This window comes from Penicillium maclennaniae, assembly GCF_028827695.1.
Source record: "Penicillium maclennaniae strain IBT 15551 chromosome Unknown utg000005l:1.0-2652337.0:1.0-2654196.0, whole genome shotgun sequence".
Taxonomy (NCBI): domain Eukaryota; kingdom Fungi; phylum Ascomycota; class Eurotiomycetes; order Eurotiales; family Aspergillaceae; genus Penicillium; species Penicillium maclennaniae.
The window spans coordinates 1,896,661-1,913,799 of NW_026623217.1; the positions used below are offsets into that span (position 1 = coordinate 1,896,661).

At 48.8% G+C, this 17,139-nt stretch overlaps 8 protein-coding genes across 8 annotated transcripts; 5 read left to right on the forward strand and 3 right to left on the reverse strand.

Moving 5' to 3' along the window:
• Positions 1-1,148: 1,148 nt before the first annotated feature.
• N7477_005940 (uncharacterized protein) lies at positions 1,149-1,598 on the forward strand (the record flags this gene model as incomplete). Its single annotated transcript, XM_056967603.1, has 1 exon — positions 1,149-1,598. One exon carries the CDS (start codon positions 1,149-1,151, stop codon positions 1,596-1,598), a length of 450 nt encoding a protein of 149 aa, XP_056822357.1.
• A 59-nt stretch (positions 1,599-1,657) lies between these two features.
• On the forward strand, positions 1,658-2,346 carry N7477_005941 (uncharacterized protein; the record flags this gene model as incomplete). The annotated part of the gene is made up of 2 exons (XM_056967604.1): positions 1,658-2,093; positions 2,141-2,346. The coding sequence occupies 2 exons, from the start codon at positions 1,658-1,660 to the stop codon at positions 2,344-2,346; spliced, it is 642 nt and encodes a 213-aa protein (XP_056822358.1).
• A 560-nt stretch (positions 2,347-2,906) lies between these two features.
• On the forward strand, positions 2,907-4,988 carry N7477_005942 (uncharacterized protein; the record flags this gene model as incomplete). The annotated part of the gene is made up of 4 exons (XM_056967605.1): positions 2,907-2,986; positions 3,143-3,162; positions 3,212-4,241; positions 4,289-4,988. The coding sequence occupies 4 exons, from the start codon at positions 2,907-2,909 to the stop codon at positions 4,986-4,988; spliced, it is 1,830 nt and encodes a 609-aa protein (XP_056822359.1).
• Positions 4,989-5,248: 260 nt separating this feature from the next.
• N7477_005943 (putative short chain dehydrogenase/reductase) lies at positions 5,249-6,231 on the reverse strand (the record flags this gene model as incomplete). The annotated part of the gene is made up of 4 exons (XM_056967606.1): positions 5,249-5,469; positions 5,523-5,741; positions 5,822-6,148; positions 6,201-6,231. The coding sequence occupies 4 exons, from the start codon at positions 6,229-6,231 to the stop codon at positions 5,249-5,251; spliced, it is 798 nt and encodes a 265-aa protein (XP_056822360.1).
• A 1,227-nt stretch (positions 6,232-7,458) lies between these two features.
• N7477_005944 (major facilitator superfamily domain-containing protein) lies at positions 7,459-9,272 on the forward strand (the record flags this gene model as incomplete). The annotated part of the gene is made up of 6 exons (XM_056967607.1): positions 7,459-7,702; positions 7,765-8,077; positions 8,128-8,207; positions 8,262-8,410; positions 8,459-8,855; positions 8,914-9,272. The coding sequence occupies 6 exons, from the start codon at positions 7,459-7,461 to the stop codon at positions 9,270-9,272; spliced, it is 1,542 nt and encodes a 513-aa protein (XP_056822361.1).
• Positions 9,273-9,552: 280 nt separating this feature from the next.
• On the reverse strand, positions 9,553-10,371 carry N7477_005945 (SDR family NAD(P)-dependent oxidoreductase; the record flags this gene model as incomplete). The annotated part of the gene is made up of 1 exon (XM_056967608.1): positions 9,553-10,371. One exon carries the CDS (start codon positions 10,369-10,371, stop codon positions 9,553-9,555), a length of 819 nt encoding a protein of 272 aa, XP_056822362.1.
• Positions 10,372-10,862: 491 nt separating this feature from the next.
• Positions 10,863-14,144, reverse strand: N7477_005946 (Male sterility NAD-binding; the record flags this gene model as incomplete). The annotated part of the gene is given in 5 exon segments (XM_056967609.1): positions 10,863-11,252; positions 11,312-11,722; positions 11,742-13,471; positions 13,549-13,813; positions 13,863-14,144. 5 exon segments carry the CDS (start codon positions 14,142-14,144, stop codon positions 10,863-10,865), a joined length of 3,078 nt encoding a protein of 1,025 aa, XP_056822363.1.
• Positions 14,145-16,288: 2,144 nt separating this feature from the next.
• N7477_005947 (uncharacterized protein) lies at positions 16,289-16,836 on the forward strand (the record flags this gene model as incomplete). The annotated part of the gene is made up of 2 exons (XM_056967610.1): positions 16,289-16,689; positions 16,746-16,836. The coding sequence occupies 2 exons, from the start codon at positions 16,289-16,291 to the stop codon at positions 16,834-16,836; spliced, it is 492 nt and encodes a 163-aa protein (XP_056822364.1).
• Positions 16,837-17,139: the final 303 nt, after the last annotated feature.

The window sequence follows — 17,139 nt, forward strand, 5'->3', positions numbered from 1 at the left end:
AAGCTGGAACCACCGAGGTAGACTTTCATGGGATCGGTCAATCGGCGTATGCCGGCAAACTTCCTAGCGTAAGTTCCGGGAATAACGGATGGGTTATAACTCGTACGGTGTCTCCTCCCCGATGAGCCATAAACCCGTCAAGGCTCACTGGAAGTTGACTATAACTGCCTTTTGGTTCTCTCTTTCACCCTCGCCTCGAGTAATCCGTCCTAGTACATCACCATGAAACGCCTGTCTCGTGTTTTTAGCAGCAGCCCCAAGCCTGTCCCGGTTAGAGAACACGAGGACGTGATTTCATCTCAAGCAGACAAGCCTCTTGCGAACGAACCCCAGTCTATCATCGAGGGGCGATCCGTCGATGAAGCACGGCCACTAAGAGTCGTGGTCATTGGTGCTGGAATCTCTGGCATCCTCGCTTGCATTCGATTCGTTCAAAGGATCCCTAATCTCGACCTATGCATTTACGACAAGAACGCGGACATTGGAGGAACTTGGTTTGAAAACAGATACCCTGGATGCGCCTGTGGTAAGCTGACCTGTTGCTGAATCGAAACTTGAGAGCGTGTCTTATTAATGTAAATCTCCTTGCCAGATATTCCCGCTCACACCTACCAAGCCACCTTTGAGCCTAATAAGGATTGGTCTCAATTTTATGCCAGTGCACCCGAGATCCATAGGTACTGGAAGCGCGTTGTCGACAAGTATGGTTGCATGAAGTATATCAAGTTAAGGCAGCAAGTCTCAGAGGCTGCCTGGAATGAGGATAAATCTAGGTGGGAAATACAAGTGAGTCCTTCAACCATTCACGAAAGGCACCAGAGCTGACGCTCATCTCATCAGGTCAGAGATGTGGAAAGTGGTACTGTTCAGAGAGATCAGTGTGATGTTCTCATCCAGGCGACCGGTGCCTTGAACAATTGGAAGTGGCCAAATATTCCAGGTCTGCATGACTTCAAAGGCAAGCTTTTACACAGTGCTACTTGGGATGAAGAATATGATTACTCGGTAAGCCTCAGGATTAGGCCAACGCTGACCAAAACTCGTCTAATAACCTCTGAAGAATAAGAATGTCGCAGTCATCGGAAATGGTTCAAGTGGCATCCAGATTGTTCCTGGGATCCTGCCCAAGGTCACGCACATTGATCATTATGTGCGTAGCCGGACCTGGATTGCACCTACGTTTGCTAGAGAACAAGTTGACAAGCGTGGCGAAGGACTTGAGAACTGTCAGTTCGCGCACGTGTCTTTGTGAGGCAAGCACTAACTTGAATAACCTAGTCCGATTCACACCGGAGGAAATTGAGGAATTCAAGAAGGACCACTCAAAATATCAGAAATTCCGAAAGGGTAAGACTTGGATTTTACATTTCGTATTCACCAAGCTAACCTATGATTTTCAAGATGTTGAACTAGCACTACAGTCCATCCACGGCGCTACTTTGATTGGAGATCCTATGCAAATTGAAGCTCATGATATTTTTGTCCAGAACATGAAGCGCCGATTACGGAACAAGCCAGAGCTTCTCGATGAGCTTGTCCCATCTTTCCCCCTGCATGTCGCCGGCTTACGCCAGGACCTGGCTATCTCGAGGCCTTGACTAACGAGAAGGTTGATGTAATCAAATCGGAAATTGTCAAAGTCGACGAGACTGGTATCATGACTTCAGATGGACAGCACCGGGAAGTTGATGCGATTGTCTGCGCTACTGGGTTCGACACGACGTGCACCCCCCGATTCCCCATCAAGGGACGAAATGGACTTACTCTGGAAAAGCACTGGGAGAAGACCCCCGAGACCTACATCTCGCTTGCAACCAATGAATTTCCCAATTATTTCATCTCTCTTGGACCCAATGCTGGTCTGGGTGAAGGAAATTTGTTGCTGCTGATCGAGAAGGGTATTGATTACATGTCGGAAAGCATTCGCAAGATCCAACGCGATAATATCCGCGCAATGGCTGTGAAGAAGAGTGCCGTCAAGCAATTCACTCAATATTGTGACCAGTACTTTGCAAAGACAGTGTTTGGTGCAAAGTGCCGCAGTTGGTACAAGGGCGGCACTGAGGATGGTCGCATTGTTGCCCTTTGGCCTGGTATGTGATCGATTTTAACCCTCGTTGACATGGCTGACTGGAGGTAGGATCATCATTGCATGCCATGAAGGTATTTGCAAACCCACGTTGGGAAGATTTTGAGTATGAATATGTCAATGATAACCCCACGAGCTGGTTTGGCGATGGATGGACTGAGAAGGAGAAGAACAACACGATCGATGTGGATTATTTGGATGACGACCAGATTGACTTCCCTCTCCCGCGCAAGTACGAAAAGCATAGCCAGGAGTAGATAGTATCGTATTGACGATAATACAAATCATTGTAATCAAACCCCAACAGTAAAAAAGATCCTCGTAAGTGGAGCAACTCGGACCAAGTCCGCGAAGGTGGTGATATCATGCCGTTACTGTACGTTACAAACTTGTAATTCTGAGCGGTAGAGACCCACTTCAAATATAGGGAGGAGTACTTCCACTTCGCTCACCGGCTGGAATACCAATACCAGAGGCGCTCTTCACGCCCCAGACTCGATCCTCACTCTTGCTACCCCGGATCTCCCCTCCTCCCCGATGGACCACCATGAAGCCCGCCGACAAGCACTTTCGTTGCACAATATGCCAGCGGGCCTTCACGCGTATTGACCACTTGAAGAGACATCATCTGCGACGTACGTACCCCACCTGGCAAATCCTCCCGACCTGGCTGCTAAATGGTGACAGATTCCGGCCAAAAACCGTATTCATGCGTGTTCTGCAAAGAATCCTTTGCGCGTTGGTACGGGCGCCTTCCCCGTCTCGCTCCCAAACTTTGACTTATCCTTGCTGTTTAGTGACAATCTGCGCGACCACTATGCCGATTGCGCCGAGCGTGGGGACCGCAAGATACCCGAGACCGGCCAGAGAGGCCGACGGCGACATGCGTGCCAGTCTGTAAGTTGCGCTGCACCCCTATCTGGGTCATGCTGTGCTCACAGCGTCGTCTTAATAGTGCACCTCGATGAAGCTACGCTGCGACGGCAGTAGCCCCTGTGGTTCTTGTATGAAGAGAGGGCTCGATTGCAACAATGAACGGTCCACGCAACTCAGACAACCGGGTTTGGATGAAGGTATGCTGACGAGGCGTGGCAAGGGAACGCCATAACTGATGCTGCTCAGAATCCTCGCCGATCAAAACCGAGATATACGAGCAGCCATCAGATCGCGGATCGATCAAGTTTCTTTTGAATGGAGGCACCGATAGCTTTACCGAACAATTCAGACTACCCCCGCGGGGTGACCGGGCACGAGGGCTAGTATACCATAACCAGACTGGATTAGAAGAGGCGGCCTCAGGAGAAGTCTTCCCTTACGTGCAGAACAATCGACAAGACTATACACCTACTCTCGTCGATTCCGACCCATCGTCATTTCAATTCTTCCAAGACACATTCCTCGACTTCTTCAATGGGCCTTTCGGGGATGGCCAAAAGTCCGCCGAAGACCCTTTCAGTGGCCAAATCACATATCAAGCAGCCATCCCCGGGCAAGGACTCAATTCGACTCTCTCGCCGGAACAGGCCATGTTTGATCCTGAGCCGGAGCGACCGTTTGCCATGGCTTTAATTCAGTCCATCCTCGCTAGAGCCTGGACAGTCCCATTGGACGCCAAAGCTCAAGAAGAAATATCGACCAACCTTAATTTTCTGTTGACGACCGCACGCATACGAAAATTCATCGCGTTATATTTCAAATATTGGCAACCAAGTTGTGCCATGATTCATATACCCTCTTTTGATCCAGAGACAGCTGCAATACCTCTACTTGCTTCAGTTGTCTTCATGGGAGCCATGTACAGCAGTGACCAGAGGGAGGTATATGTCGCGAAGAGGTTACTCGACTTTGCAGAGCTCTATATCTTCTCAAGTCAGGTCTACTCGTCAGAGAGCGAGGTCGCTATTAGTTTCTTGGGAAATCGAAACGCCGATGATGAGTCCAGCGACTGGATCAAGTTCCAAAATTTCCAAGCCGGTTTTATTATCATCGTCGTCCAATATTGGGCCGGAAGTCGCGCATCTCGAAATCGCGCGATGGAAAACCGCTTCAGCGAAGTTGTCAAGGTCGCTCGGCGATTAAGTCTGGTCAAGTGCCAACACACATCGGTAGAGCAATTGGAGCACCAATGGATTCAAACAGAGTGTCGTATTCGGTTCGTATTGACCATGAATAAGTTTATTACTTACTGACAGTCGGCAGGACCACTAGCATCATCTCATTACTCGACTGCGCTTTCTTCTTCTACCAAAATTACCCTTGTCGGTTGACGCATTCCGAGATGGAATGCGAACTACCATGCGAAGGATCCGTTTTTGAGTCACCACACCCTTTCTCCGAACCTAATTTCCGATTTTCCCGCCGTCTTACCCTCTATGGGGCATTCCAAAACCTCTTCGACTCTTCACACCTGGCTGGACAATCGCCCGATCCTACTCAGATGGATTTGACGGTCTTGGATATGTTCATTCTAATTCATGGTAAACACTCATTCTTCCTTCCCTTGAGATCCAGGCTTATCAGATTTGCAGTTTTATTTTCTTTTATCAACACGCACATGACGCTTGTCGGGCTTCTCAATCAGCATGGCGGCGCGATTCCGGCATCGCAATCCCCAGTCGGCGGAAATGAGAGTAAGAGTACAATTCCTGAAGATTCTCTGCTTGGTTCGATCAGGATAGCCCTGAATCGCTGGCGAGATCACTGGGTCGCATTGCGCAATCAGGTCTCAAGTGACGAGTGGGCCTCCATGGGCTTCTATAAAAACGGATATAACTTCTGGCTTGTTTCACAGTTACTCATCACCAAGAAGGACGCCGTCGACGTTATTATGCAATTGGAGGTGCATTGCGAAGATAAGCTGGAGAGGTTGAAAGTTCTCCTTCAGGATGAACAGGATTAGCATTGAAGCACATCACAGCCAATACTAAAAAGCAGTATAGCAGGCATGTTGATGACTCTTCATACGGTGTTCTGGTGTTCCCAGCTACGGCGGCTAGAGGTTTGGCGCTTGCAAATATTCGATATCCGGGTCTGAAATTCTATTTTGACGTTGTTCTAGGGCTTAATGTGTGATGTATATGTACATTTTACCATCTGTTACTCATGGTCATGAAATCGACTTGAAAGATCTACTGATATTTCTGTATCCTTCTTCCCTGTTTACGCGTATCCCAGTTCCCAGAAAGTCTCGATGTTTCTCCCAGTATCCTCATCAACATAAGCTGGTGCCTCTGCCAGTGTAACATGCTCTCCATGCAATTCTGCAACTCTTCCAGTGAGTGTCTCGTCATCCACGAGCTGTGCTACAGCTTTCGTTGCAGTTGACATGGGCGTGAGGACCATCGATTTGAACAGATCTGCACTGGGTGCAATGTTCGTAGCTATGAGCTTGTTAGCATTCACTCATCAGCGAGCGTAAGAGCTGTGGCAATACCGATGACAGCCGGAGCCAGCGCATTGATGCGAATGTTCTCGGCCTCCAATGGACGAGCGAGAGACCGTACAAGCCCGATAACACCGTGCTTTGTAGCTGAGTAGATCGGGGCCATAGGGAATGGATATAGCCCTGCGTTCGAGGCAGTGCACACAATCGAACCCTTGGAGGAACCGACGAATTCATTCTTAGCCATGTAGTGAATGGCAAGTTGCACGGCTGGATGTTCCCACCTCAGTATACAAAAATATTCCATTAGTATGCTTCCACTCACAGTATATTACCCCAATAAAATTTACATTCACGGTTGCTAAATTCGGCTTTGTCGGTCCACTGGTGTCTCCTTTTCCAGGCAAAAGACTTCCTTTTCTCCGTGATACCCGCATTGGCGAAAACAATGTCGATACGGCTCTGCTGTACGTATACTCTCTCGAAGACCTCGGCTTGGCTTTCCCAAGATGAGACATCACATTGTTCAAAGGAGACGCTAGCTGATGGAAATTCGGTCCGGAATTGATCCAGTGTCTGCGCACCCGTTGTTGGGTTCACATCCAGAATTGTAACGTGATTGTCAGGGTCTGTGATGAAGTGCCGGGTTATACCCAGTCCAATCCCAGAGGCTCCCCCTAGAGATCATCAACTGCCATGTTATTACTCTCCTGTGGGAGTGTTTCTTACCAGTAACGATAATACTTCTCTTAGACGTCATAGTTGGTCGATTGAAGAAAACGTATGAAACTCAAACTACCGACACAGCTATATGCCTATCCACATACCTTGACGCGGTTGTACATGCCGCAATGATTTCACGCCTACCCCTCTCTGTGCCTCGTATTTCTCCACATATCGGTGGAGCAAACTTCGCTGGGGGATTTCCCGGTGCCTCTGGAGCTTCGGCTGATCTTTAGACTCTGGAACGCGGGGATGTGGATGAGAGGCGTCTGCGTTCAACCAATCGGTGATTGTCTAATCCTGTATATCCGATGGGATACAGGGTGGATTTACGGAGAATCAACGCCGTGGCGTTTGACTTTCGTTTCCCGGCATGTCATCGCAGCCGAACAGCGGAATTATCCCTCGCACGTGAAAGAAAATATCGACCACGAAGGCATAGGTCATTGTCATTCGAATAGCTCCGACCTCATGTAACATTGGAAGAGATCTTACCTTAGAGTGTTTCAAGGCTAAGTCATGAAATATTGATTTTTCTTCATTAATTCATCACAGAGTGGACACAAAAATGAACGGTCGCCTCTATTACAGAAACTCAACATGCGAATCGCCGCTATTTGAGACATTTAATGATAGATCACCATTCGCAGTGCTTTTACCCTCGGGTGGCGATCTGAACTGAACTACCGACACACCATAATGTCTTTCTCTGCAGATCACTCATCACTTGTGAATCTGGCATTCTCTCCGACTATGATTGAGAATTCCTCATGTGGGACCTTGGCTTCGTTTTATGGGATATTTACTTGATATGTATGATAGGAGTGCCGAAGTGAAAGTAGTAATGATGGAGATGGAGGCTCTAGTGTTGAATGCTGGTTTCCTTGGGTCTATCGTATTGAATCGGCCAAACCCCGTGGGGAAGCCCGGATTCTGGCGTGAGGATTCTCCATCATGGGGCCGGGTCAGCCCCATCTTGCCTTTGAGCACCACTATTTCTCGTGGAAATCTGCTCTAGGTGGGCAAGCCACAATCGATGCGATTAGGGGAAGTACCAGCAATCGATACCAGTGCGAGTGCTATGTAGTTCATGGGACTAGGGTAATCTATGTCAAGGACCGATTGCCATATGGGATCGAGTAGTGAACCTAGTCATTGAGATCAGCAAGTCTACTAGCTCCATTCTTTTCGTCTTGTGTCAGCTCCGGGTTATCTTTTACTCCTTCACTCAATTCTCAAGTCGATAAAGTCGTCACCCTTCGAGATGCCTTTCGGCATCCTAGATGACGACACTCTGGAGCACATTCCCGGTACCGCTCCACTAAACAGTCTCGCGAACACACACACATATTCTGGGATAGACCCGGATCTTCTCAAACATGACCCTACTGGCCAGATTGTGCTTGTCCCACAACCATCCGACTCCGTCAATGACCCTCTCAACTGGTCGCGCAGTAAGAAGGAGCTCTTCACTGTCGCATACGGCTGGGGTTGCGGCTGTGTAGGAGGTAATGCCGACCAAAGTCATTGCAATCGTACCTATTCAAATATCGTACTGATATGTTCCTAGCCGTCGGTCCCCTTCTTGGCGGGGCATTCGTCCCTCTCGCCGCAGAATTCGGCGTCTCCTTATCGACATTCATCTCAGCCGTACAGGGCGGCACAATCGCCGCTATTGCTGTTGGAAGTCTGCTTTTCAACTCTTTGGCAGTGAAGTATGGAAAGCGTCCTGTTTACCTCGGCACGACTCTGGGCTTGATGGTGTCTTGCTTCTGGGCCGCAGGAGCTAAGAGCTTTGAGTCATTTGTTGCTGCACGTGTGTTCTGTGGTCTGTGTATGGCGCCAATGGAAGCTTTAGTTCCTGCTTCAATCTCGGATATTTGGTGAGAACTAGATTCTCTCCATTTTTTTTTTGGGATGTTAACACATCTAGGTTCGCGCACGAGCGTGGGTATCGGACTGCAATCTTCAACCTCGGTGTTTTGGGTGGAATCAATCTTGCGGTCCCGATCGGTGAGAAAATAGATTTTCAATGATTTAGGATTTTGTTCTAATGATCTGTGATAGCTGCTTCGATCATTGAATACGGATCATACCGGATTGCTTTATACGCTATGGGTGGTGCTTTTGCTCTGGCCTTGATCCTTGTTTTTTTCTGGATGCCGGAATCCGCTTATGCTCGTGAGGCTCTCAACATCGATACAGCTGATAGAACTGTGAGTGATCCAGTACTGTGCAAATCATCAGATACTCAATACCATCAGGTCATGCTCAGAGGGAAGAGAAGCCTGGAACAAGTTGAACACGCATCCGATGCCGATTCTCCGTCTACTGAGCGATCAAACCCATGGATCAAACAGCTCATGCCATACAGTGGCTATGTTAATCATACTTCATTCTGGAATACGCTCATCCGACCATTCTATTTGTTGGCTTCGCCGGCCGTGCTATGGGCGGTCCTCCTCTTCACCACTTGTATCTCCTGGCTCGTCGGCATTTCCCTTACACTCTCGCAGATCTTCTCCGCTCCACCATATAACTTCTCTGTTGTTGGTGTCGGAGCGACGAATCTTTCGTCATTCGTTGCATCTGTTCTTGGTACTCTCACTGCAGGACCTCTGATTGACGGTTTGATCACCCGATTGTCGAAGAAGAATGGTGGTATTTTTGGTATTACCTTCATATTCTTGCTCTGGGACATGCTTTGACCATGATATAGAGCCAGAATTCCGTCTTCCGATCATGGTCACCTACCTTTTGTTCACCTCAACGGGCTTCTTTGCATGGGGCCAATCCTCGTATGCCCAGGACCCATGGCCGGTGCCCGTCATCGTATGTCTTGGCCTCATCAACTTCGGAGTTCAGCTTGGAACCACTGGCGTCGTCACTTATGTCGTCGATTGCCATCGTGAAAAGGCTGGCGAGGCCTTTGCGACCATGAACTTTGTCAAAAATATGTTCGCGTTTGGGTTATCGTTCTACATCAATGGTTGGATTGACAGCCAAGGTGTTCGCAACTGCTTCTTTACTATCGGCGGTATCACCATGGGCGTGACGCTACTGACGATTCCGATGTGAGTTTTTTCTTTTCTTAAGTCATGCTAGGTTGAAGAAATTTCTGACATCTCTTCAAGGTACATTTTCGGCAAACGCGCCCGCAGCTGGGTTCATCGTCATGGAATCGCTGATAGATTATGAAAGCCCAGACTTCTCAGTAGAGTAAAGTAGCTTATATGGTCATCCGGAACTTGAACAGATCTCTCTTAACAATGTCTGGCTCCTTGCTCTCCAATTCCTCCATGTCCCAATTGCTTGAAACGTACCGTCCATTCAGCCATTCGCGTCGCTCTTGACTCAATCACACAATTGTATCAGCCGGAAGACTTGCATCATCAATCAGGGCATCACGTAAAGCTTCGGGAAGCCCGTATCGCATGTCAGTCTTGACGACACCCGGATGCACCGAGATAGCGATCAAGTTCTGGTCTCGATAATCGCTAGCCAGGAATTCGGTCAATCGACCGACTGCCAGCTTTGACGCACAATATGAGGATCCCCCTTGTGTTAGGAAGCTGGCGCCATGAGAGGTTATGTTGATAACTACCTTGGTGTCTGACTTCAACACCAGCGGAAGTAGATAGTGACTGCACAGAAATGTCCCCTTCACGTTGATCTCCATGCCTTTCCACCCGTCGCTCGGGTCTGAGTCGGTCATGGGCTTGAACTCAGGTAAATAGCCCGCATTGTTGATGAGAATGTCAAGCTTCCCATCAAATGCTTCACTGACTGTTTGGGCGGCTGTACGGACCGACTCTTCAGAGGCGACGTCAACTTGCAAAGCGAGAGTCTGCGGTGAATTGCGGCCGGCCTTGCGGGCATTGTTTTCGATTTGTTTGACGACATCGTCGAGCGAGGAACGAGCAGCTATCGCCAGCTTCTCACATCCAGCCTCAGCGCATCGGATTGCAGTCTCTCGCCCGATCCCCTTGGATACCCCTGTGAGAAAAACGGACTTGCCTGCGAGCTCTTGTCCCGACGGAGTGATAAATGGATCAGTATCGTGATGTTCTTTGACATAGGAAGCTATTGCTGCCCCGTTATTTAGTCCAAGAAGCCGCAGATAGTCTGCCTGTTTAGCCTCATCATTCAATCCGAGACGCTGGAGAAACTCCGCCATTCTGAATCAGTAACGGTGGGTTCTCGTGTGGACAAAATTAAGTTTTATAGAATATTTGTCATTAGGGAAACCGAAGTTGAGATTGGTCCGACTTGTAGCTTAGCTAGCTGTGAATTCGTTCAACGCTCAGTTTTGAAGTATTTGAATGTCAGCGACCGCTGGACAAAGAATGCATCGTACCCAATAGGTCTTCCATCACACATGGTATTCAGTGATAGCCCCTCGAATGAGATGCATGAGCGAGCCCCGAGTAGGTGTGCTGACGAATTTCGAGCCTTCCGACGCTGCCGGCCCTCTCTGGCGCTGCACGAATTCACACTGACTGCGTGACGTGTCTTAAATCAGATCCTTGTCACGATAATGGATTTAGTCCAATGTAAAGGTGAGGCTAACGTGAGCACTAACCATTTCCGTTCACAAAGCAGCTAGCTACGGCATACATTACTGTGGAGCTATCGCCTGAATTCCGTACATGCGACACAATAGCTCTCTCAGAAGTCCCACTGTTTCATCCAATTCTCCATCAATGGAGCGTCAATCGCCTGCAATTGGCGTAGTGTCTTACTAGCAGCCTGAGTCTTGGTGGTTGCTGTCCATGGACCAGCCTCGTCTGCGAACGAGATAGCTTTAAAGAAGTCGAGGATCTTGAGAGCTGGCTTATCCCGAAGATCACTCTCTGTGGGGCTGGTAAAGCTTTCCAGGGTCTGGATCCAAGTCTTGATGTCAACCTCCTCCATGTCAAAGAATTTGGTAACTGCTGGCACAAGCGATGACCATTCTGTGGCTCGAGGGTTCACGATATGGAAGGCGGCGCATGGTTCGTCTTCTTGGGTCTCACGGCGGGTGCGAACGATGTCGGTGATGACCTTTGCAGTCACATCCTGCATGGGGGAAAACGGATTAGTGTCTGATAGTGCGACATAATTGCTCGGCCACCTACTACTGGAACCCACTGTACGGATACTGATCCTAGCCCCTTCGGAATCTGCTTGATTGTTTTGGATGTTGCAACGAGCGATGGCACCCACTCTTGCTTATTCCACATGCCCTTCTCCGTAGTCGGACCACTGATCTGCCCAACCCGATGGATACTAGTTGGGACACCGCACTTGGCAGAGGCAGCAGCGCAGATTCTTTCGGCGATATGCTTGGACTCGCCGTATCCTTGTCTGAGTGCCGAGCTGGGTTCATCAAATATGATTTCTGGAATCGAGGAACCCCGCTCCGGGTTGCATCCCTCGATAGTGGAGATGGAAGAAATAAAATGAATATGAGCGGTGTTCTCGCTCGCAACACTGAATTCCACCAGACGACGGACCCCTTCGATGTGGGGGGGTTTCGAAGGCCTCAACTCGGTGGTTGAAGTTTACTTTCCAGGCGTTGTGGATGATGGTGTCCACACTCTCCAACATCTCTTCATATTTGGCTTCTTCGAGACCCAGTCGCTCGGCGCCAAACTGGGCTTGAAGGAACTCGACTCGCTGGGGGAATCTTTGGAAGGCCGCCAGTCCTTTCTCGCGAAGGCTTTGCAATTGTCTGGGAGCTGCATCATCCGACCGATTGAGACAGTAGATCTTGGTGACGCTAAGATCGCGGAGCAACTCATGAAGTAGATAAGCTCCCAGTGACCCAGTGGAACCAGTAAGAATGACTGCGTGGTCTTTGCCGAAGTCTTCGGTATACTTGCCGACCAGTCCAGAAATTCTCGTTTCCCGATCGGCGTCGCTCTCGAGGTGAGCGGCATCGGGAGGCGAGTCATTTCCTTGCAGAAGATCAAGAACATATCCGGACAGCTGAGAGATTGTCGGACGGGAATACAATTGAGGGCTACCGAACATTGCGCCCAACTCAGGCAAAGCAGACTTCAGAGAGGCCTGAAGGGTTTGGCCCAACCGAAGCGTCTGGAGGGAGTCAAGTCCCGATGAGAAGATATCAACATGTTCATCAAACGTTGGGACGTCCAGAATCTTCGCCACGGCAGCTGTGATATATGCGATGATACTTTCACGCGCCGCGTCTTTAGGGATCTGTGCCACATTGACTTGATCATCAGCGGCGTAGAGCGCATCGAGCTCGTCCGCGAATTCATTCACCGTTGCACGTCGCTTCACCGTGCCTTTCGCGGTCCGCTCAAACCGCTTGTCCGAGGACAACACTCCGATACGGTTCTTCATGATTTTGGCGTGGCCAGGGGCGGTCGCATTGGCTTTCTGAACACTGGCCCAGATCTCATCAATCAATGATTTAGGTTCACCAATCCAGCCAGACCAATTAGGCTCTATGATCGCACCAGCCTGGAAACGGCCCTGGCCCACAACCAGAGCCCGAGAAACGAGCGGGTGGCCCGAGATGATCTCTTCCATGGTGATTGGGTTGAACTTCTCTCCATTGCTCAAAACGATCACATCATCATGGCGTCCAGAGTATAGCCAGAGACCATTCTTCTCCGGATGAGGAGAAAAGAGATCTCCGGTCTTGTACTCATTCTTGTCAGGGTAAGTGTGGAAGATGGGGTGAGCCAGAGGATCTTCTGAACGGGGAATGACGAGCTCGAAGAGGCCGTCGCCGGCATCACGCATGTCATAGCCGGCATTGGGGTCCCATTCCAGATATTTCCAGTCACTTTTATCTTGGTGCTTCATTCCTCGGAATACTGCATTTTCGCTTGACCCCAAGACTGACTGAAGGTGTGTAATTTCGGAGATTCTATCCCCGACTTCTTGTGCTAACGGTGCACCCCCGAAAGTGAGCATGGAGAAGGTGGACAGGGAGCTCATCCCGAGCTCAGATTGACTGAGATCTTCTAAGATAGATGGTGCCATGATTGATGTGTCGGGATTTGTGTCCTTCACGATCTGCGCCAGGAGCTCGGCCGTGAGAGGCTTCTCGGGGCTGAGAACGAATGGTGTGTTGTACATCACTGGAATCATCATACTGAGAATTCCCATCAAGTGGAAGAAGGGACTCATGACAAAAATCGGTCGGCTTTGGCCCCTTGTGGTTGCAAAACTACATTCTCTTCCAGCAGGGAGAGGGAAAAGAGCAGTCTGCTCCAGTGCGAGGAAATAGCCGTTAGTCATTGGTACTGGCTTGGGGAGGCCTATCGTAGCAATGAGAAATAAATATAAGTAGTGTTCCACGTTGCATCATACGCTCTGGTGAGATATGTTCCCTCACCTGTTGTGCCCGAGCTATGGATATACACTGCAACTCGATTTTCAGGATCTTCTGATGTCTCCTTCATCACAGTATCAAGCTCGGTTGAATTATCAAACAGATCCCACGGCCCCGGAGCTACCCATGTTTGCAGAGACGGATTGGCTGCTTTTAGCTCATCAATCTGCTTAGTCCGCTCGGGGCTATACACAAATTTAGAACATCCGGTAGCGTTCATAACGTGGCTCGAGGCCGGCGTAGCGTTGCGCGTGGAGAGAAGCAGGGCCTGCCTTATGTCAATATAACTCTGGGAGCTAATATATATAGCCACCTACAGTGTGTCTAAGCCTCATACACGCAAAGACGAAGATGCAGTAGCGAATGTCGTTGGGCCCCATATATGCTAGGGTTTGAGGGTGCTCTGAATCTGCGACATTTTTCTTTATCCACACGGCCATGCGATTAATTGCACTGGAAAGGTCTGCAAAGGTGATAGACTTCCATTCTAGAGATGGACCCGAGGATACAGGATGAATACAGTAAATCTGATCAGGTTGAAATTCAGCAACCGTGTCGAGAATCCGCAGGGCAGTTCGTTGAGGGGAGATCGATCCCATGTTGACATGAAAGCCAGGAAATTAGATTAAATAAGTCGAAAACTTCTTACTACAGAAAAATGATTTTCTGCGACATGCCCAGTATTTATTGTTACAGCATAGGCGCCGATGTTACAAATATTTTTTGACTCGAATCACCAATAGCATGATTCTTTCAACAACTGCCCAATGACAGTAAGACCGCTATGCGCAAATACGCGGAGGAACTTGGGGATAGGGCTGCCTCTGCAATTCCCGTTCTACAGAAGAGGGGTATGCAGATGTGAGAGCAAATTAAGATGGATGACTTCACAAGAGAGCGCTTTCAATCGTTCATGCTCGTGGCATCTTGCAATCCGACACATCCGAAAAATGCCAGCTGCACGCCCCGCTTCTCAGGTCCCAAGAAGAAAACGCTCATCTATCCTCCACGCTCGGACCCTTGTAGCTTCAGCTAGCTAGCTATCTATTAGCCAGGCTCTATGCTTCGCGCAGCTGCATTGGTTTACAACTTATGGTTCAGCTGGATGCAGAGACGCCACCTAGGCGTAGGAAAACGCAATGTGATCAGCCACGTAGAACCTGCGTTGAACAGCCACTCACTTCATCTCTGCGAGCTTCAATCGCTCGGTAAATTGAGCGCTTTTTTCATTGAGTTAAAGCCTCTGTTGTACGCTTTGGGCACGGGGCTTCACAGCAAACCGAAAAAGAGCTGAGCACAACGGAGATCGCCGTTGTTGAAAAAGCCACCTATTTTTAGATACCTACCATCTGCTATTCTATTTGAGCAGGCTGATCATTGGGGACAAATTCGTCAGAGACAGCACTCAATCCTCAGAACTTATGAGAGATAATTACATTGCTAGATCAATTCTGCCTAGAGTCCACTAATAAGTTCCAAACATGCCACGTGCTGGTTCTAAGTCAGAAGAGCAAGTCCGCCACGATATCTCCCCTGCTCGAGTTGGAAATGAGAAATTCCGACAAGAAGCCTTGTAAGGTCTTTGAATGCCTCCAAAATGTCACGGATCATGATACACCTCTGCATGCTCTTTTGCAGTACTCGGGATGTGGTGGTTAGGTCAAATGGTCACCGTACCATAACTTGTCGGAAATGCATTTTTTCTCGATATTCATCACGAAGTTGTCCTTAGAAAGAATGACGAACTCCATCAGGATGATGATTTTTCTTCTTTGATTCAGATTTCGTTAATTCCTAGCTTCATTGGTCGAAGTAGTTCAGACGAGACATCTGTCGACGGCTCAGTCCTACAGTATTCCATCCCAAGCTCGAACTTCTTGGATTGGCAACTCATCGAGCACGATGAGGTTACATCTTCCTCTCGTAAATACCTTTTGCGCAGATCAAACCTAATAATAGGGTCTTCGATTCTTTTGAGATAGAACGACTCGGGACCAATTCAATTCACTTCCCTCCACACGCTCAAATTTAGCAATTTACCTTCCCGAGTGCTGTCCTCATCTACGGCACCTTCTTGAGTTTTATTTTCAGGAATGACTGGAGGACTAAGAAGACCGGATAAGCCGTTCTTATCTCTGCTCTGCGTCCAATGACTGCCGGGAGTACCAATAGTCACACGTTGCTGTGCCATCAACTATGTCATATTAGCTCCTCGATTGAAAAGAGACGGCTTAGCTCTAAATGATAAATAACACAATGGTGAAGGCCCGATCCAACTTACGACCTATGGCTGTGGATCACTGAATATCGGTAGGCAAAGATGTTGCCGCCGCGATGTCTTGCTTGAGTCCACCATCAGTTATAATGCGGCTCTTCATCCCAATGAGGGGGGCCACTATCTTGGAGAGGCTGAAAACTTCGAAGCTTAAATTCTTACTTAGAACCACCTTCTTCCTGTATCTAGTCGACTTGAAGTATTTATTGAAGTACACCACTCTCCAACAGCATTTTCATAGCCACTTGGATGTATAGTAAGCCTCCTGGGTTATATTTTTTTTGTAGCCAATTCTTACGGGATTGAAACAGCCGGTGAATAGGGCGAACACTTGAATGGAACATCTGGATGGTTTTCCGGCAAGCTTGAGAATCCTAAGGTCCAGATTACGGTGGTTACATCGAGCTCTCGGATTCTGCATGCTCTCAGTCCAATTTTGCCAAGCATGCGGAGGATTTGCTGACGCTTATGGGTGTTTTCGAGGTGAAAAGTCCCGAACTCGTGAAGTTGCAGCCTCTGGACGAAAAGAAGACCACAACAGCTGTCACGCATTCCGATGGCAGTGTTCTCGAAGCCGATATCTACATCTCAGCAGTCGGAACCACTCCCAATACATTGCTCATCGACAAATCCCTGCTGGTCGCCGACTGCCGGGTGAATGTCACAGACAAGCTGCGTGTAGAGCGGGCCGGTGAAAGAGTCTACGCTGTGAGTGACTGGCGTCAAGCGCGCGACAAGCAATTCACACAATTCTCAGCGCCATGCCAGTACTCTGTGCAAACATTAACCGCGATCTACTGCTCGCTTCAAGTGTTGATGTGTCCGGAGACGGTCGGCTATTCGTTGAAGATCCTCGAGAGACGCAGCTTGTTCCTATTGGGCGGAAATGGGGTGTTGGTTCTGCCATGGGCTGACAGATACCTAGCTTCATGGTGTGGTTGATCAAGGGTCGGGATTACTGGCTTTGGACCACAAGTGGGCTGTGGAGTGGCAGTCAGTGGTATCAAGAGTCGTGATGGGCGAGGTGCTGTGGGATTGGGCTTTTGGGTTGGGCTGTGTGCGTCAGGAGTCTTTTCTGTTTTCTTCGTGGTGAAGTGTAGCTTGGCATGAAGCATGCTGTGTTAGTTCCTAGATCGGAGATGAAGGTAGTCAGATGCAATCACAAAGTTTCAAGGAGAACCGATTTGATCAAAACACTATTGTCATCAAAGTCACATCAGAAAGGAAACATTGCTGTCAAACGCCGCGCTAGTCTGTACTGAAAGTTTGCAGTATACAATTTGAAACGGAATGCAAAAAGGGATAACACTCAGACTTTG